At 42.9% G+C, this 22,032-nt stretch overlaps 1 protein-coding gene across 1 annotated transcript in view; it reads right to left on the bottom strand.

Moving 5' to 3' along the window:
* LOC113023992 (alpha-1,6-mannosylglycoprotein 6-beta-N-acetylglucosaminyltransferase B-like) overlaps positions 1–22,032 on the bottom strand; it is a 126,400-nt gene that overhangs the window by 80,318 nt on the left and 24,050 nt on the right. The window contains exon 3 of the mRNA XM_026170530.2: positions 5,717–5,867. Coding sequence (XP_026026315.2) covers positions 5,717–5,867 — 151 coding nt within the window. The remainder of the gene's footprint in view (positions 1–5,716; positions 5,868–22,032) is intronic.

A 22,032-nucleotide genomic window follows, 5' to 3' on the forward strand; every position in this document is an offset into this window, starting at 1 on the left:
GTTCTAGGATGCCCTCTGGACCCAGTGGAGGTGGTGAGTGACAGGAGAATGGCGGCTAAGCTGTCATCCCTGTTGGACAACGTCTCCCACCCCATGCAGCAGACTGTGACAGCACTGAGCAGCTCCTTCAGTGGGAGACTGCGGCACCCACGGTGTGGGACGGAGAGATTTCGCAGGTCTTTCCTCCCCACTGCTGTCAGACTCCACAACAAAGACTTTAACTGAACAAACACACACATCCACACATGTGCAATAACACTAAGTGCAATAATCTTTTCTGGCATCGTTGTATTTTTACTCAGTTGTATATAGCATTCGTATTCTATTTTTATCTTATTGTATATTTTTATTCTATTTTATTCTACTGTATATAGTATATTATTTTATTCTATTCTGTACAGCTGTGTACTGTATTTATTCTTATTGTATTCTAATTTTTGCGTCATAACTTTTGCACTGTCCACTTCCTGCTGTGACAAAACAAATTTCCCACGTGTGGGACTAATAAAGGTTATCTTATCTTATCTTATCTTAACAGAGGATGATACTACAGATACACTGAGATTGAGGCACATGATTCACTGTGTGGACCCTAAACGGAGCAGCCAAAAGAACTAACTTCAGCATCATAAAATACAATTATTTGTGAAACATAATCTGTTTCTTATACCAATAATTACACAGTTAAAAAAGTTACATCATCAATGCTTGTTGGGTAATGCTGGCTGCAAAAGGGACTTTGAACTATTTGCTGTCATGCTAGCTAACGCCATCTTTTATTCCAATTTTCACAAAGTAGTTTGAAGCATTGTGTCGATACCACTTGTCTACATCAGCTGTGACTAATACCTTATAAATTCATTAAAAAAAGCTTTACTTTATACAAAAATAATATTGGGACATACAGTGAAACCACTAAAACCTACAAACCATACTGTCCAACGCTACGTGGAGATGCCATTTAACTCAGTAACAGACTGTGTTAGTACTACTGTAGTTTGAGGCCATCGCTTGATAAAGTATGACCACATTATCTCCAAAAAACAAAGATGTGAACCAAAACTATTGAACTATAACCTTGAAATTCTCAATATAAAGGTTAAACAGAATCGGGCAGCCTTGTTGGAATGAAATCCCCAGCATGAACTTATTGCTGGCACTGTCAAACAAGCTCTCACTAGCACTGTACAGGGACCAAATAGCCTGTTCTTATGATTCAGTTATCCTAATTATGTATTTGTGAAGCATAATCACTTGTTACTACATTTTTAACTAATTTAGAGAGACCCTGCAGTACATCTATTCATTATTTAGCTGTGATGTTGTAAGCTGACAGCAATTCTAGTGCTCAAGGGCAAACTGGACTAAGTGTTTAAAAGAGGATTGTGACACAGCATTGATTTCGGCTCATGTTTAAAAGCAATTACATCTTGCCCATAGTATAAGTATCTATTCACCCCCTCAAAACAATGCCCTTCAGTAGAGTAATACATGAATACCATCCTACTTTGAGTACCTGACAATATACAGAGTTACACTCTCAGCAGGGTACTTCTCAGTAATGGCCTAGGAGTAGAACGGCTTCCTCCACATTAAACAGCCCATTACTAGACATTGATTGCAGTTAACACCAACGTCAGACTGTATTAATCGTTCCATTCTTCCGCTCGAGTGCCTCTGCACAGACCTGAACCTGAGTGCTTATCTGGGATCATTTAACAAGGTTTGAGGAAGTGAAGGGATTTCTGTCAGTGTATATCACATCACTCCTGCTGAGTTTAGTCTGGCTGTTTGAGAATGAAAGTTGTAAATGAAGTGAATGTTATAGAAAGAGACAAATCAGATGTTTCAATGCTAACGGGGCAAAGAGGGGAGCAGTCTGATAAAAGCTAGAGTAGCAAGGTCATGCAAGACTTGTCTGTTTCCAGCAGGGATTTTGAGTTACCAGTCAGCAATTTCCACAAGTGGCTGTAGGAGGGGGGAAAGGGAGAGCAAGCACTTAAGAGCTAAACACAATATTGCAAGGAGTAAAAAGGAGAGAAGACAGAAGTCACAACTATAGTGGTGACAGGGAGATGCTGTACATGATAATAAGGAACTCATCTTAGCAACTGCAAAGCCATCTGGACATACAAGGGAAGATGAAACTGGAGCGGAAATTGGCCAAATTTAAATCACAAAAAAGGATCTACAGTACCACGAAAACGTCTGGGGCCACTTGTTGTTTCTTTATATATTGCCAAAATATAAAGAAATGAAGAGGAAAATGGGAAATAGTTAAAGTGAAAATATAAATGGAAATACAGTATATAAGGCAAAAGCAGAGTTTGTGTAAATCTAACGATCTTGAAATTAAGTGTATGGTATGACCAGTCTGAAGTCTCTCAGGCAAACTTTCTTGTAATTTCTTTAAGTAATCCTCAGGAATAGTTCTCCAGGTTTCTTGAAGGACATCCAAAGCTCCTCTTTGGATGCTGGCTTCCTTTTGTTCCATTCTGTAAACATGAACCCACAAGCTTCAATAATGTTGAGGCTCAGACTATGGAGAGGCTGATCCATGACTGACAGTGTTCCATTGTGTGTTTTTCTATACAGGTATGCCTTTTCTGCATTGGCAGTGTGTTTGGGAGGACTGTCATGCTGAAAAAAACGTTGCCAGTCAGATGCTTCCTAGATGCTATTGCATGGCGGATCACAATCTGATTTTGTACTTTTCTGCACTCATAATTCCATCAATTTTGACACTTCCTATTTTATCCTCTATTTGTACAGTTTGGGACATTTTCCAAGGACACACTGCACGCCATGCCAACATAAGCCCAAAGAACTATTCATTTTCAGTTAATTGTTAGTAGTTTTCAGCTAATAGCTCTTTGGGAATCAACTGATTGGTATCTGTGCCTGTCAAACTGTGGAATTACTTAGCACTTAGTTCCTCCTACGCCGGGCGGTGCATCGGGCAGTTGGTGATCTCCATCGATGTTGGTCAGCAGCGACTGCTTCAGCTTCGTCCCAGGCAATGTCGACAGTTCTCAGATCATCCATGAATGTTCGACGCCATGCGGTCTTTGGTCAGCCTTGCTTTCGCTTGCCAGTGCGTGGACGCCATGTCATGACAATCTTAGCTGGGCGATGAGGTGGTAGGCGTAAAATATGGCCCGCAAAGCAGAAGCGCCTTTCTGCAACAACATCGGCTAATGGGCGGGTGCCTGCTCTTCGTAGGACCTCCTCATTTGTTATTCGGTCCCGGTAGGAAATTCTCAGGATTCGCCGCAGGCCACGTTGTTGAAGCACATTCAGGTGTTGAATAATTGCACTTGTTGAGCACCAGGTTTCACTAGCGTAAAGTGCAGTAGGGAAGACGATAGAGTTCAATAGTCTGATCTTGACCCTAACATTCAGGGAGGTCGAGTTCCAAATAGGTTGGAGACGTCGCAGGACACCAGCTGCCTTCCCTACTCTGGCGTCTGTGGAATATTTGGCATTTTTTGTACATTCAACTAAAAACATAGGAACAAATTACATGTTTTTGAGAAAGGCTGCTACTAATAAGGTGCCTAAAACTACAATTTAACAGTAGCACCCCCAGGCTTCTACCTTTCTACCTTTAAAACCCGGAGAGCAGCCAAATGGCTGGTAGGCTTTTAGCTAAGCTTTAGCTTCAGCCAAGTGGAAGCTAAATTGGCTAGTCATTCATATGTATATTAGGTTGTTACCTGGGAATTCTGGAGGGAGGGGAGTGGGGGTTTGAGTGGATTGAGGAATTTCCCTGCGAATCTTGTTGACTGTGCCGAGGATGGTGGTTTTCCGTCTAAGAAGTTTTTGCGCAAGTGAAAGCGATGTGAAAAAATTGTCCGTGGTAACATTTCTGCCCTTGTCTAGGAATGGTTCCATCAGCCTCATTACTACATTTTCAGAAAGTCTCTCCCCAGTGGGACGATTGGGGTCCTTGCCAAGATATGGGAAGACATTGCAAATGTACTTGGATTTTAGGTCGCAAGCCACCCAAAACTTGATCCCAAACTTGTCAGGTTTACTTGCAATATACTGCAGGAAACAGCACAGAGTCTTTGATGGGAAAAGCTGTTCATCAACGGTGATATGTAGACCAGGGTTGTAGCACGTGATGCAGTTGGTGACAAATGATCCCCACACACTGGAAATTGCAGCGAACTTATCAGTCTTTGCTCGATCACTGCGGGTGGACTTGTCATCAAAGCGTAGGTGTTGCATGATGTCTTGGAAGTGGTTTCGTGCCATAGTTCCAATTATCTGTGGGTTTCCCAGGTTTGCTGACCAGCAGTCATTTAGAGATGGAACCCTGTTAACCCCCCGCAAGATGACAATTGCAATAAATGCCATTAGTTCAGGGAGGTCCATGAACCAATGAACATGCTCCATGCACCACTCAGCAGGCCATTTGTAAATATGTGTACAAATGGTTGGTTTTTTGTACTGTTTTTATCAATAAATCTCAGCAACAAAGGACATACACCCATGTGTGTTGATTTCTCCCTAAGATGGCAAACTGAAACACTCCAAGTTGGTGACTTTTGGAGATTTATTTCCCTGGATGATTGAGAATGCATCAAGATGAAACACAAAAGGAAGTTCACAGCTTTTCCCATCAAAGACTCGGTGCTGTTTCCTGCAGTATATTGCAAGTAAACCTGACAAGTTTGGGATCAAGTTTTGGGTGGCTTGCGACCTAAAATCCAAGTACATTTGCAATGTCTTCCCATATCTTGGCAAGGACCCCAATCGTCCCACTGGGGAGAGACTTTCTGAAAATGTAGTAATGAGGCTGATGGAACCATTCCTAGACTAGGGCAGAAATGTTACCACGGACAATTTTTTCACATCGCTTTCACTTGCGCAAAAACTTCTTAGACGGAAAACCACCATCCTCGGCACAGTCAACAAGATTCGCAGGGAAATTCCTCAATCCACTCAAACCCCCACTCCCCTCCCTCCAGAATTCCCAGGTAACAACCTAATATACATATGAATGACTAGCCAATTTAGCTTCCACTTGGCTGAAGCTAAAGCTTAGCTAAAAGCCTACCAGCCATTTGGCTGCTCTCCGGGTTTTAAAGGTAGAAAAGCCAAATGGCTGCTCTCCGGGAGTTTATTAAAATTGGTTCTTTTCAACGCTGGCTCATCCTTCGTATTAGTTGCTTTTTATGCTTTAATGACGTTTAATGTTGTAGATCGGTGGTGAGTGGCTAAAATACAAAAAAGACCCTTTGTCTAAAAATGGTCAGATATACGAATTAAACTGAGGATGAGTGAAAAACACTTTGAAGGGCCCTCAGAAGGCCTTTTAAAGTGTTAAAAGTGGTTACAACAAAGTCTGGCTCCTTGGAAGCAAAACATAAAGAAATGATGGGCGTCTCAAGACTTTTGCACAGTACTGTACTATATATTTTTTAATCTATTCCCTGAACTTCATATGTATACGAAGTATAAAACTCAGACTGATAACAGTGGTAACAGTGTTTTTATAGGAAGAAACCTTTGTATGTTGATTAATGATTGATACTGGCAGATGCCGTTTCGAAGACAAAAAACATAACATAAACCTGTATTTATTAATATATAATCACTATAAACATTTATGAAGGACATTACGTAGGAGAGGTGATCTGAATAGAGTAAACCGTTAACACACAAGAACTGTAAGAAGAACTAAAAGAACTGAAAAAACATACTGTACCTGTTTATGGCAGAGCTGAGCTCATCCAGGCGCCTTGCGTCAGTGGTGGAGGTGTTGTCGAGTTTGGACAAACTGTCCATCCTCTTTAGAATCACCTCCAACATGTCGCTAATCTTTCTCAGCACACCACGTGACTCCACGCCTCCCAGCACTGAGTGGAAAGACAGACGTGAGACAGGAGATGAATGAAAGCTGGACAGTGAGTACATGAAGCTTGCATAACAGCACGCATATTAATCATACAGCCTCCAGCTCTTCTGGCTCACCACACTGTTGCTGATTTTGGCTGTGTTCTTGTTTTGCACAACTGTCACTATGCACTTGACTACAATGAAGATCAAAAGCAAAGTGGCAAACAATGCAAAAGTCCTCAAACAGATTTGTGAGGATTTCCTCTTAACTTCTGTATTGTGTGTAGGAGCCTCAATATCACTTTTTTCTTTTTCTTTGCAAGGCTGTCAAGAAAACTACTTGTATAGTAATGAATTTTGATTACAAGGAAGACTGTAATACAGAACGTCAGCCCATCTATGATCTTTGGTGTTGGTCATGGCCAATACTCCAATACGTACAATTTAAGTTCCTATCCAAAGATAAATGAAGTCAAAACTCTTTGAACTTTGTTGTGTGTCCCTATTTTTGGTGTGTGTTTCAGTTTTAAACCAACTCATTTATTAAATTAATTCCAACCCAGCAGGACTCAATAGTACCTCTAATTTAACTAACCAATGCTCATGAGTTGGATTAGACCCATCTTTGGAATCTCTCTTCCTTTTGATCTCAAATACAGGCCGATAAAATTTTGTCACAGGTGGGATGCTATCACGTTGCCAAAAATTGTTCCAGTGAAAGACTGCTAAATTACTCAAAAACTGCACGCGCATAATGGTTCCAGAATTTGGCACACACATGCACATACTATGAATTTATTGAGAGGCAGTGCGATTTTATAAGTTTAACTTGCACAGTTATTGAAAATGTTGCACCGAAAGCTCATCCTCACCCTACCATTTCAGACTCATGAGAGCAGCTCCTCTTCAATTCAGCCTGTGTGTTATTCTTCATCTTAAACTCTAAAAGCCAACATTTTGATTATGTGTCTTTAACCTGCATATCTCCAGCTTGATCTCTTCCTGTCTGTCTGCAGCAGTGCACATTACCCAGTGATGTATTCTGATCTCTCCTCATAAACTGGATTTTGCTCGGGTCAGAAAACCAGACACTCTGGAGTCTGATGTCTTAATGTAGACTTATCTTTATATCCTTTGATACCCTTTGATATAAAGATATGAGGGTGAGATGTCCACCAAGGCTATATGGAATATAAAAAGCCAGCAACTAATTATGCTGGAGCGCTCAGTCACTTTCTTTTTCTTGCATGTTCTTCTGTCTGGCCATGTGAAATCCAAGAGGAGAAATCGAAAGGAGTGGCTGTGCACACAGTTGTGTGTGTGTGTGGAAAGATGAACACACTGGCCATCAGAGTTGAAAAGTGACTCATAACACAAAAGAGCACATACACAGTAGCAGAGACAGTGAGAAGAGAGACGGTATAAAAAGGTTTACCACACCTCATTAGGATAATTACACTGACTCTGGCAGGGTCAAGAGTGCCTATGAATTCAGTCATAATGGACCAGAATGAGGAAGGTGACTGAAAGCATGAGACACAGATGGAAAGCTTTCTCATTTAATTACTCTTCTCTATTCGGTGTGTGTACTGATCATCATTTTTAAAGAAAAAAGTAATAGATAAATTATTCAGAGTGAAAACTAGTGTCCCAGGAAATGGAAATTATTCCAGCAAGATTTATGTAAAATCTTGGCAATATTTTATCTTTTGTTTAGCTGAATCATGAAATAAAAATAAATCACATACTTTACCTCATACTGATATATTACCTCATTTAAATCAGATAGGGACAAAGCAGTTGTCTCACGTTCAACCCTTTCAAGCAACCAACAGAGCTTGAAAGGGTTTATATAATGTTTTCCAAGCAAAAGTTTCAAAGTTTCATTTAATAACTACATATTACATAAATTGCATACTTAACCAAAACATTATGTCTTAAATCTTCAGCGACCTTTCAGTTTATTTATTTATTTTAATTATGGGTATCTGCTTTCTTGCAAGTTTAGATAAAAAACAATGGTGAAGAGGTAAAAGATACCAACGTGATGCTAAAATAAAACATGAAATAAAAAACAGATTAAAGCTAACAAACTTACGAACATAAATGACAAATTAACGCAACAATGATGCGGCGAAAAGTAGCAATTTATCATTTTTGGAGGGGTCGACAGGAAACGTGATGTAAGGTCGATGGTTATATGAGGCAAACATAGGTAAGCGGTGATTGTGACATATACAATACCTTCAGTTGAAAATTAAAACTTGTTTTTCAAAGGTTTGGTAACGTAAACTGATCCAGTCCATATTTTGATCACATCAGTTAGAATTGTACCAAATAGAGTTCATAAGATATTCCCTCAAAGAAATCCCGTCCACCATCATCAACAGAGTTTTGGTAACCATACGGGTTGATGGTAAGAACCTTAGAGCATGTAGCTTGGGACAGCAGGAACACAAAGGTCACAGTTTATTCCTCTAGCTTTCCATCAGGGTTTAATGGTGCCTATATTAACACTGCTAACACCTGGATTACACTGCCTGACCATTCTGTCAAACCCCATGTCTGCTGCTTGACAAGCAATTACAGCCAATAGGTGTCAGAGCCTAACATCTCCAGCACAAGGTCATTGTCTGCCTTGTTTTCTGCCACCAACAGCAGGAATCGTAAGTTCAATGAGTTATTGCCACAGTGACAGACGTATTCATCTGAAACTGACAGTGTCATGTCCTCTGCCTATGATAGATTGCTGTTTAACAGTTCGCGGCTTGGTCCTTCTGGTGACATCTTTGTGACTGGCTGATAATGGATGACAGCTATGTCAAGAGTCGTGTAAATTGAAGGAATAGTTATCCTGGTAAACTGAAAATTCTTGGCACGGGTTAAACAAATGAGTGTTTGTTAATTTGAAAAAAATCCACAAAATGGCATTACTGGCAGAGCTTCATAAAGTGCATTTAGATCCAAACCACCAACTCTTTTATTAGTTTGGCTTGCCAAAATCTGGATTTGATGCTATTAATTAATAAAATACTACAGGGGAGTATGTATATTAGCAAAGAGTAGGGTATATTACGATACATTTTTTTTGACAGCTACAAGCTCCTGGGATGTTCAGCAGTGAGCAAATGGGAGTGATTTCAACCTAAAGGTATAAAAGATCCAATAAGTTAATGACTGCATCTTTCACATGTTCCCATTGTCTAATGTTCATGTCAATTCAAGTCAGGGGGCTAATCCCTGTAGCTTTATTACAGGGAAACAACACGTTTAACAGGTACGTCAAATGAACCGTACACAAATCTCACTGCTGTAATACAGTATATACAAACAATGACGTGTTATATGTAAGTCATGATCTTAGGGTTTGGTCAGTTTTAAAATATAATGGTGTCAAAAAAAAGGCCACAGGACACAGTGTCCTCTACAGAAAGGGGATTTTAAAAAAGAAAAAGATAAGCAACAGACAGTTTTTACTTACTGCATTACTCAGCAAGGTTGTTATTTTAATTGGACTGTGGAGCCCCAGGACTTAAATTATACAACTTTTTTAAACAAGCAAAAAATAAACAAGAAAAATACATTTCAACAAATTCTTTCTTGCAGCAGCTTATAGTTGCCCATTTTTAGCTTCCATGTTCTGTTAAAGAAGGTAACTCAGAAGTGTCAGGGAAAGTTTTATATATGTGTAGTTTACTGATTTTATACAGATACCTATACTGAGGTTGATATGAATGAAAGTTTACATAATGTTGCTCTCTGTAAAAGCTGGTGTTTCTCCTTCTGTACAGCAGAACCCACACAGCAGCAACTAGGGCTAGCTTAAATACTATTTTACATATCACTGGGCAAAAAAATAAACTAAATAGGTAAATAACAGTGTGACGGAGTGACCCGTCTCAAGGCAGAGTCCGCTGAGTATGGCACCGCCATCATTAGATCGCCACCATTAGTTCGATTTGGCACCCGGGGCGGCGTATCTTTCTGACGACCGAGTAGAGGAATAAAAGGGGTGAGGAGCAAGTTGTGAGCCGCATCGGGGGTGGCTAGATTTTGGTTCCCACTTACTTGTTAAGGGCGTCGGTCGGGGAGACGTGCGGGGGATCGCCAATCGTGCAGGGTGACGCAAGCCGATGGTATGGGGGTGTGGGGTTTAAATAATGAGTTCACGTGTGTCTGGACCGTCATGAGAATGGCCTCATTACGTGGGCCGTTAATGGGTATATGAAGTCGGGTAGACTGCCGGGAAATAGTTGAGAGCCTGTATCAATGTATATGTTTTGTGAGTGTATAATGAAAAAGAAATTCTGGGGGAGGGAGACGGGGATTAAAGTTAGAATAAAGAATTGGTGGTGACGCCAAGGGGGAGGGGTTACGGGATATAAGAGACGGCGAGCCGGATATGAAGGGGGGTGTGTGTTGTAACATACAGGCTGTGTAGCGTGGCTCTCAGTTTTATGTCTTTGCAACCATCTTTTTATGCACTGGGGAGGCCGTTTCAAATAAAGTATCCACACTAATACCTTACCGACTACGCCTGTGTTTGTCCGGGAGAGGTCTGGAAGGGGACCCCGTGACATATGGTGTCAGAAGTGGGATGGCTAGTCGGAAGAGGAAAACACGCCTCCCAGCGAAGCGCACAGGGCTGCGGTCCCAGCAGCATGAGCTTCCGGGGGAGAAGACAGCAGAGGAGCTGGCGTGGGACACAGTGCCGGCGTCATCTTCTTCAGCAGAGGAGGAGGAGATTTCCGGCAGGATTGGTCCGGAGTTGCCTACAACCTCGACCGCAGCACGTGATGGAGAACTGATGGCGATGATGAGGGACTTCCTGGCGGGACAGCAAAGGAGAGAGACGGTGTTATTGGCAGAACTCAGGGGGCTGAGGACCGTTCCCTCTCCTAATGCGCTGTTGCCGGCGGATTCAGCTAGTCAGCAGAGCTCAGGGCAAGTGTTAGCGGGAGCTAGCACTACGGCCGCTACGGCTACACCGAGCACGGTAACAGCGAGTAGCCCCAGGATGGTGCTGCCTACCCCGGCCCGGCAGCGAGAATCCCGGCCGTCGTTACTGGAGGAACCGGCTCGCCAGTCCCTGGCAACGACAAGCAGCCTCGACCAGACGGGCGGAGAGTGGAGGCGATCGGAGGGGCCAAAGATTCCACCGTACCAGATGGGGGAAGATATTGAGAACTATTTGTTGCGCTTTGAGCGAGTGGCCAGAACCTGGAGATGGCCGGAGAATGAATGGGCCTGTCGGCTAGTTCCGTTGCTAGCGGGGAAGGCGTTGGAGGCCTATACCGCAATGGATGAAGAAAGAGCCCACTGTTATGAGGATTTAAAAGCTGCCTTGTTAGTTAAATTTGACATTTCCCCGGAGACGTATCGGCAGCGGTTTCGCTCTAATATTATTCCACCTGGGGAGAGCCCCACCGAGACGTACTACCGGCTGAAAGGACTGTACCGGCGCTGGCTTCGACCAGAGCAGCATACGAAGGACGAGATGGGAGAAGCGATTATTTTGGAGCAGCTAATTCGAGTTCTTCCAGGGGAGGTGAGGACCTGGGTGAGGGAGCATGAGCCCGCGGACGGACTGGCCGCAGCCAAGTTGGTGACGCAGTATTTCAATGCGCGGAGAGGAGCGGCCCCGGTCCGCTCAGCTGGGACGCCACAGCGATCGTCCCCGCAATCCGCGGGTCTGCCGAAGCGGGAGAGTAACCCCGAGCCATCCGGGGCCCCCAAGGTATCCACTCTACGAGGAGCGGGTAAGGACTTTCTTTGTTATTACTGCCAGCAGCCAGGCCATAAAGCCTCGGTGTGCCCCATCCGGAAGGCCAAAGTCACTGGGGCCTGCTATGCACCTCGGCTGGAGGCGGAACCAACAAAGGTCCAGCCAGCTGAGGGGCAACGCTATAAAACTGTAAGGGTAAATGGGCAGCAGGTTACTGCTTTGCTGGACACTGGTAGTTTTATGTCATTAATTAAGCAAAGCTTGGTACCAGTGAACTGTGTGGACTATAGTCGACAAGAAGAAGTGTTATGTGTGCATGGTGACAAACATCCCTACCCAAAGGTGGAAATAACAGTGACTATTAATGACCAGCCATATTTATTGTCTGTTGGGGTGGTTATTCTGGGGATGGATGTGCCTGTGCTTATGGATTTGTTGCAAGAAAAAGAAGAGCGGGACACAGAGACAAAAGGGAGGGAATCGGGGAATGTTCAAATGAAGGTGTTAGGCCCAGTGGTGACTAGGGCCCAGGCGAAGGTGGGATGCCAACCCATGCCAGACTTGGACAGTAGTCTGTGCGAGGGTGGCACGAAAGGGCCGAGAAAATCTCGTCGCCAACGCCGCTTTGAGAAGCAGCTATGGTCCCAGGGACCGGGCAATAAGAACATGAAATGGGATGTACCTGAAAATATTTCTGTGTTGCAAAGGGAGGATGAGACGTTGGAAGTGTTGTTTGCTAATGTGCCTGAAGGGGGAACAGGGAAATGGGGAGGAAAAGAGAAGTTTGTGGTTGAGAAAAATGTGTTGTATGCAGTTGATGGGGACCACCAGCGGCTTGTGATCCCTGCTAGTTGTAGACCTCTCATTCTGCATTTAGCTCATACCCTCCCCTGGGCAGGCCATTTGGGTCGCCAAAAAACCTATTTACGGGTTAGTACGCGTTTCTTTTGGCCGTCAATGTATACGGATGTACAGAAGTACTGTCGTGCATGCCCTGTGTGTCAGAAAACTTGCCCAGCGCGCAAATCGGATCGGGCTCTGCTACAACCCTTGCCGGTCATCTCTATCCCCTTCCGTAGGGTAGCTATGGACATTGTGGGTCCGTTAGTAAAAAGTGGTCGGGGTTATCAGTACATATTGGTGGTGTGTGATTACGCGACCCGTTTCCCAGAGGCGTTTCCGTTGCGAGCGATCACAGCCCCTAATGTTCTGCGCGCACTGATACAGTTGTTTTCTCGGGTGGGGATACCTGATGAGATTTTGACCGACCAAGGGACTAACTTTACGTCGAAGTTAATGCAGCTCTTCCACACTCAGTTAGGCGTTTCGGCCATCAAGACGTCACCGTACCATCCACAGACAGATGGGTTGGTGGAGAGGTTTAATCAGACTCTCAAACGGATGTTACAGAAGTTTGTGTCAGACACGGGAAAAGATTGGGACCAGTGGTTACCCTTTCTTTTGTTCGCGTATAGAGAGGTTCCACAGGCGTCCACGGGGTTCTCCCCCTTTGAGTTACTCTATGGGTGGGAGGTACAGGGGCCGCTTGATCTCGTTCGAAAGGGGTGGGAGTCTTCGACCGTGGCTCCAAATGAGAAAGGGGTGGTGCAGTTTGTGCTGGAGATGAGAGAGCGGTTGGAGCGGTACCAGGCCGAGGCCGAAGCCAATCTGCGGGATGCTCAACGAAGCCAGAAGATCTGGTATGACCAACAGGCCCGGCAACGTGAGTTTCAGCCCGGACAAAAGGTGCTGTTACTTCTCCCTTCTTCCAACAGTAAACTGCTGGCGAAATGGCAAGGGCCCTATATCGTGCTTCGCCGAATGGGACCAGTGACGTATGAGATCCATCATCCGGGAAAAAAGAAACCGAAACAAACCTACCATGTGAACCTCCTGAAGGAATGGGTGGAGCAGCCCCGTCCGGCTCCGAGGGAGGCACTGATGGCCAGGGTGGTGCAAGGAGGAGGACAGAGTGAACCTGAGCAGGCTACGGATCCAAGGTCTCCGGTATTGACTCATCTGACCTCACCGCAGGCTGCGGAGCTACTGAAAATTCTGCAGGAGACGCCTTCGCTGTGTTCCGTTAACCCAGGTCGGACTACCTTGGTTGAACACGTGATCCGGCTAAAAGAGGGACAGCCCATCCGGCAACGGCCCTATCGGGTTCCGCAACACTTGGTGGAGAAGCTGCGACAGGAGGTGGAGAAGATGCTGGAGCTTGGAGTGATCGAGCCGTCCTGCTCCGAATGGTGCAGCCCGGTGGTCATTATCTTCAAAAAGGATGGCTCTTTACGCATCTGCATCGACTTTCGAAAGCTAAATGCCATCTCCGAGTTTGATGCGTACCCCATGCCGCGAATTGAGGATTTACTGGAGAAGATTGGGGCTGCCCAGTATATCACCACTTTGGACTTGTGCAAAGGCTACTGGCAGGTGCCACTGGAGGAGACGTCGAGGCCGTACACTGCTTTCAGGACCCCTGCCGGGCTCTTCCAGTTTACCGTGATGCCCTTTGGCCTACATGGGGCACCGGCTACCTTCCAAAGGCTGATGGACAAGTTGTTACAGGGCTGTGACGGTTATAGCGCCGCCTACCTGGATGATGTCGTCATCTTCAGCCACACGTGGGAGGAGCATATGCAGCATTTGTCGGAGGTCTTGGGAAGAATTCATAAGGCCGGGCTGACTCTGAACCCCTCGAAGTGTGAATGGGCGCGGCAGGAGACTCGCTACTTGGGCTACCAGGTGGGACGAGGAGAGGTGCGACCGCAGCTGGATAAGGTGGAAGCTATCCAGAATTGTCCTCGGCCTCGCACCAAGAAGGAGGTGCGGGCTTTCCTGGGACTGGTTGGTTGGTACCGAAGGTTTGTGCCCCAGTTTGCAACAATGGCGGCGCCGCTGACGACATTACTGGGGAAGAACCAACGAAATCCGGTCATATGGACCGCAGCATGTGAACAGGCGTTCCAGGGACTGAAAACTTGCCTGTGTTCGACCCCCGTGCTCTGGAGTCCGGACTTTAAGAAGCAGTTTTTGGTCCAGGTGGATGCCTCCAAGAGCGGCCTGGGAGCCGTGTTGGTTCAAGGGGACCCGGGCGAGGAGCACCCGATCCTATATCTGAGCCGCAAGCTGCTGCCGCGGGAGACCAATTACTCGACGGTGGAGAAGGAGGCTCTGGCGATTAAGTGGGCGCTGGAGAAACTCCGGTATTACTTACTGGGAAGAGAGTTTGTGTTGGAGACTGATCATCGGGCGCTTACCTGGATCCAGTCCATGAAGGATCATAATAGCCGACTTACACGCTGGTACCTCTCACTGCAACCTTTCAGGTTCACCATCCGGCACAGACCAGGTACGCTCAATGTGGTGGCGGATTACCTCTCTAGGTTGCCGCACATCGCCAACCTCCGGGGGGAAGGGGATGATGTGACGGAGTGACCCGTCTCAAGGCAGAGTCCGCTGAGTATGGCACCGCCATCATTAGATCGCCACCATTAGTTCGATTTGGCACCCGGGGCGGCGTATCTTTCTGACGACCGAGTAGAGGAATAAAAGGGGTGAGGAGCAAGTTGTGAGCCGCATCGGGGGTGGCTAGATTTTGGTTCCCACTTACTTGTTAAGGGCGTCGGTCGGGGAGACGTGCGGGGGATCGCCAATCGTGCAGGGTGACGCAAGCCGATGGTATGGGGGTGTGGGGTTTAAATAATGAGTTCACGTGTGTCTGGACCGTCATGAGAATGGCCTCATTACGTGGGCCGTTAATGGGTATATGAAGTCGGGTAGACTGCCGGGAAATAGTTGAGAGCCTGTATCAATGTATATGTTTTGTGAGTGTATAATGAAAAAGAAATTCTGGGGGAGGGAGACGGGGATTAAAGTTAGAATAAAGAATTGGTGGTGACGCCAAGGGGGAGGGGTTACGGGATATAAGAGACGGCGAGCCGGATATGAAGGGGGGTGTGTGTTGTAACATACAGGCTGTGTAGCGTGGCTCTCAGTTTTATGTCTTTGCAACCATCTTTTTATGCACTGGGGAGGCCGTTTCAAATAAAGTATCCACACTAATACCTTACCGACTACGCCTGTGTTTGTCCGGGAGAGGTCTGGAAGGGGACCCCGTGACAAACAGTTAAAAAGTAATTAATTAGAGCAATATCAGTGATAACACTATGTTTAAGTTGACTGACACAGTGCAAAAATTAAATATTAACATATAATGTATATAACACAAATATTTTAAGATTCGATTAGATCAGTCTTAGGTAATACCAACAAACCAAAAAAGACAATATTATGGGTTTTCTGTGAGGGTCCTGTATTGTGTACCGTGTGCTGTGATGCCTCTGGTGACATGGCTCGTTATTTATTATATCTATTATAAGGGCAAAAGCTGTGAGGACAGTGTTTCCTGACTAACTCCCACAAAAATGTTATTGTTTTACTATTGTCCATAGCTGTTAGTTGCTACTTTAATGATAAGACTTTAACAATAAAAGATGAGTAATGTGGCTATCGGATAAAGGTATCTAGGTCGCTCCATGTTTCCACAGGGGCTACAGTGGATGGATCTTCATGTTTGATTTTGCAAAGATTTTATACTGGAAACACGTCTGGATACAGCCCTCCCAATTATCCCGAGATTGGGACCAGTACTGGGACTAGCTTGTGACCCCCTTGAGGCTGGGTTTGTGGCTGTGGTTAACACTGAAGTACGTAAACATTTACATTTGTCTTTGGTGAGTAGAAATCAAATGTCTAGACGAGCTGTAATATGAGACTCCAAGGAGAATACCGAATTGAATATAAGTGAGATCAAAATAAAGCCATAGTATATGTTTTTTTCTAACTTTTTGAAGGTAATTAAAGTCATAGAAAGGGTCAGATAAAAAAAAATATTAGTGATTTTCCTTCATCAAATTTTTTCATGTTGCTAACATAAAATTACATTTCACCCAGGCAAAATGGCAATTATGACTCTACAATATTGCAATTATTAATCCCAGAGGTATGATTTTCAGTACCAAAAAATTAAACTGACTGCAATCTGCTATATTTTAGTGATGTGCTGGTGGGGCGTAACACACAAATTAACACATTTGGCCATGTGAGTTCACAAACGTCCTGGAGACACATGAACATACATTTGTGTGCATAAGCTATGACGTGTGCCAAAACAGGATGATGTTTTGATTGGCTTGGGGGTGTGTTTGCATATTCATGAGAAGAAAACCATTTATGGTTTGATGAATGCTCACAGAAGGGGCTTCTGGATAGGAGTTGACACAGCTAAATTAACTGGACACCAGTGTAATTTTGTCACAGGCACGCACACACACCCACACACCACATGCACGCCCACACCAGTGCACACACAAGGCTTTAAACTTCACATGAAAATCCACCTTGAAACAAAACGCATATCATTTCAGAACATTAAGACTTGAATTAATAATGACACACAGAGCATTTAAAGGGATGGTTCCTCAGTGCTTAATAACGTTGTGGGCTCATAAGTGTTTTGTGTTAGATATTCCATCCCACTGAGTATAATTTGAAAGCAGGGTTTCCAGCTGTGATTCAGAAAATGCAGTTACATCCGAGTAACAACATCGGTGATGTCACCGTGTCCTGCCTGTTGTTTGCCATTATTCACTGTCAGCATCCCTATTTTAATCCACAAGCTTACCAGGGCCCAAGCCTTGACAACACGAAGAAGGAAAAAGAATACCAGGGTACCTCGGTTATTACTACTGTCAGCCTAAATAAATACTGAAGTTGCACTAAAATACACTGTTTTTGCAGTCTACACAGTGTAAAAGCAAAGCCAATTCAGTGATATACTCACTGTAATATTGTGAATGTATTGAGTTTAATATTGAATTTTGGATGAGAGGTCTTCGTTAAAAGACAACTACTGGTGGTTGTATTGTGCTAGCTATTTCCAGTTAAGCTCTATGGTGCAAACTGGAGTCTTGAGTGACTGGTAACATATCATTGTATGCAAATTAAGCACGGCATGTTGAACAGGGCGATAGCTCTGTGAGATGTTGAGGGACCTTGAATAAGGGAGTAGACCCGAAACTCAGCCTTGACTTTCTGGTCCAGCATCAGTCTTGAGAGGACATCATCACCACTGTGTGATAGAGCTGAAAAGAGTAAAAGACTTGTACTGTACTAATCAAATACAGATCTAATGCATGCAATGCACATACATATTAATGCACGTATGATGCATAATCATCTGCACATAGTCTTCCATCACCCGACTCCTCCAACTTGATCTTACTTCTCCCTAAACATTGTTCTTCTTCATCATCTTCCCCATCAGCTTTTCTGTTTCCCTGTTAATCGTATTCCTTAATTAAGTCTTCATTCCGAATGTCCAGTTTTACAAACTCCAGTAAAACTCCTCTCTCGTTCCTCAGAAACCAGACAGACAGTCGGTTAATATCCCGCTACCACTCCAATCTCCAGTACATCTCCTCTCCTCATTTCCACACCCGCATTCAATTACTAAAAATCACATGCAATTTAATTATTATGGTGCAGCAGATCTACTCTTCATTAGCTAAAGAACATGAGGTCTTTGTGAAAAGAGTGGAATGAGCGGAATTTGTGTTTCCCTTTTTTGTTTTTCTTTCTTTTTTTTTTCCAGCACAATGCAAATGAAGTAAAGGGTGAGAGCAGGTCTTAGCCAAATGAAAATGCACCAAATGAAGCATGAATGAAGTGAAATATTGCACTAGAGTAAACACAGTGAATACCAATGATCTAAAAGACAATTTAATAAGATGTAAGACCAGAAATGATGGCATGATCAATAAGCTATTTTGTGGCCTTCAGTAAAAAACAACCCTGAAAGAATAGAATTTAATAGAAGCAAACCAGTTGGAGGCTAATTCTGCTACAGCTTAATTCCGTCTCTTCTTCCGCTGAACTTTTGAAATATTTATTGTTCATTTAGTTTTGACATTTTCCTCACCATTTATCCAGTGATGTCAAGGCAAATTGGATTTTATGAAACTAGATGGGACAAATGAGAGGATATTAGAAGCTACAAAGAAGGAAAGGCTATTACAGTGTCTATTATCAATGACACTTTCTGTCACTTCACTTTTGAGTAGTTCTCTATTTTAGCAATCAGTGAGTTGATGAAGAAAGACTGTATAGCTGCAATGGCTATTATTGTCTTAGCAGTTCAACTTCTCTTGTCCCCTCATCCTCTTTCCTCTCTTATTTCTTTCTCACTTGTAATTCCTCTAAGCTGATGGTTTATTTGATTTGTTGGACATTATCTGTCACGTTAGTATTTTTTGTTCTTTTCCCCTTTGGAACATGTTTTTGAATCCTTTGTCTATATTTTCATTCTCTCTAAGCTCTAAATGTTCCTTGTTTCCTTTTTCTCATCTTGATTTATCATAGTTTATATTAGGATGATGGCATTGGATGAAAAACGAGGATCCTTTCAGACATACACACACAAGAAGCACACATCCAAACAAAGCGCTTGAGACAGACAAAAACTATATATGTATTTGAACAGAGACCAACTTGGATGCAGTATGAAAGGCTAATCTGTTGACAAGTGCAGTATTTCAGTGCATGTGGGTGTATTTGTTTCTTTACAAAACTGGAATGAAAAAGGCTGATAAGATTTATTTCCACAGAACACAATTTCAAATGGGTTATAAAATTTTTTTTTATCAGATAGTATTATTCTTTTGGGAATTACACATAAGAAATGCACTGTCAGTCTGTTTCACTGAAGGGTGACATTGTTGAGTGATGATCTCCTTTTTGGTTGAAAACATCATATATTGGCACAGTTACGGAGTATTTGGAGAGCTACTGTTATTGTTTCTTCTTAAAGCTGTATGCTTCATTTCCTTCAATGTTACATTTTAAACTTGATGCTACATTAAAGTGCTAAGTCTCAGCTTTAATTGGAGTAGGTTTAGTATTGAAACATGTTCAGATACCACTCTGTGAAGCTGTAGTGCTTTAAAAGTTTTATGAGTCATAATGTCTCATTTTTTGTGTGAAGCCAGTGAGCAACCCTTAGTACTGTATCTTCTTTACTTCTGTGATGCTCACTTGACTCCTCACTGCAGCCACTTGCAGCTGTTGCTTGTTGTCAGGTTTCTCTGCCTTTACTTTGGTCTTTAGCGACTGGAATGCAGCTCAGATGATTGAGATCTGGCAGTCAACTTGACCAGATGAGATATATTCATATTTTATATACAAAGATTTAAACTTTTTCCTTGCTATAGCTGCAGTGGTGGAATTAGAATACCAGGCTGAGACCATCAGACTCTGTGCCTGCTTGTTGTTATTTTGTGCTGTGTGTTGGGGTTTTTTGTGGATACATCTTGCTGAGATGACTTTCATAGACAAGTATACTGTAAGGATTCACATAGGCTTTTTTTTTGTATGTAACCCTTAACGAGGGAAAATGGCATTGAAACTTTATCTTTTTCATTTCCTGATGAAGTCCACATCTGTGTGGAAACAACAACTACAGGAACAATCTTGCTACAAAAATATGATGACAAAAACAAAAGATTCTCTAGATGTAACTCTGTGCTTAACTTTTATTGGGTTTCACAGCTGATTGGGTGAGGTGGTCCCCTGGCTGTGTTTAGTGTTGTTGTCCTTTTGAATAATAAAATATTCATCAGTCACACTGTAGTTTTTTTTTATTTTTGTTTCCAAAATATACCAGAATATACTGCTCACAGTAAAACCGACAGACACAGGCCATAAAAAAGACTATTAGTACATTTTTTTTCAGGAAGTCATATACCTCTTTTATCAGCCTTTGGTGATTCAAGCTATAAACCTTCAATTTGTGCTCCAAAAGTTTTAAAAGCAGTGACATGAATGCTTCTGAAATGTGGAACATATTGGTGTCTGTATTCGTGCATTCTTGTTCTAATCCTTCAGAAAAAAAAAGTGTAACTCTCAAAAAAACAAACAAACCAGAGTTTGTTGTATTTGAAAGTACAAGCAGGCACGTATTCATGTGCTATCCCGAGAAGCTTGACAGACACAAGCCGTGACCCTCATTACCATTTCCACCACTCACTGAAGTCACGGTCTCTCCTGTTTACTTTCACTATTTTCAGCACAGCTTTGCTGTTCAGAGCAGACAGGCATACGGCTGCAGGGGTTGCTTCTCACCACAGCCACAAGAATTTATGTTAGCGTGACTGGAAGATATGGAGTGCTTGAGCTTAAACAGTGTGTATGTAGCTTCAGATGGTGGTGTGCAGGAACTACGAAATATCTGTGACATGACGTTTTTGCTTTTGTGAGTGACTAAGCTGCCATATTCGTGCCTGAGTGTGCAAATATAGTCAACCATGCATGTGACAGTAGATCCTAATGACAGATTTCTTGGAAAAGAGCAGCAGAAAAGAGGAAATAAAATGAAATACATATCTGATGCTGATGAGCCTGTTTGCCTACCTGCGCATTCAAATAATGTGAGAAAATCGGCATGCCTCTGACATCAGGATAGTTATATAAAGTATGCATGACTATAATCTCGTATGTTCATATGTTAAGTACTGTATAATGTACAGTACCAATATTAAAGCATATCAACTGATAAAATATAAGAGCTGGTGACAATTTGGAAGTGTCACCAGCAAAATAAATAGTTGGCAAATAATTATAAGCATCTCAAAATATGTAATTAAATATATACATACATAAAGAATTCCATTACTGTGTTCCCTATGCATGAAGTAGTGACACCATGGGGGTTTGCACACTTAAAAGACTATGGAAGCTCTTACTTAATTTAATTAACTCAGACTTAATTTTGTGCCCCATTACTTTTGCCGTAGCCACATTATGACACTATGACTTATTAAGGGATTATATGCCTCTTAATAACCCGTACAGTATGAACGAGAAGAATATTCACAGCATATGTACATGTGGACAACTGGCTGGTTTAAAGCAGACAAAAAAATCTATACATGAAATTTAAGTTCATTTGCCTTGCATGGTAGCTAACCTAGCTCATCAAAAGAGAAAACAAATATCAACTTTTTGTAACCATAAAATGAACATTTCACAAGTTTTCTCAGAATACATAAAAGGTGCTAATGTTTGGGCTATACCTAGTGCAATATTATTTTGCACATGCATATGATGATCTCCTGCCCTAGGCAGTAACTGTACGTTCTTTGTCTTGCCATTATCTTTCAGTACATCACTTCAAGGCCTCCCATCAATCTACATCACAATGAAACATGGTTGCACTGCAGGCCTGGGGGAAGGATAAGGGACAGATGAAAGAGAATGAAAAAGACAGCAGAAAATTGGTTTAAGAGAAGGGGATTTTAATGGCCATCCTTTGGTATTTGAGAAATAACATCATATATGCCAGAGGACAATGGCAGATTTAATGTTGTCATACAGTCAAAGCAAAGACAGCATCAATATAAAAG

This window comes from Astatotilapia calliptera, chromosome 6, assembly GCF_964374335.1.
Source record: "Astatotilapia calliptera chromosome 6, fAstCal68.1, whole genome shotgun sequence".
NCBI lineage: Eukaryota > Metazoa > Chordata > Actinopteri > Cichliformes > Cichlidae > Astatotilapia > Astatotilapia calliptera.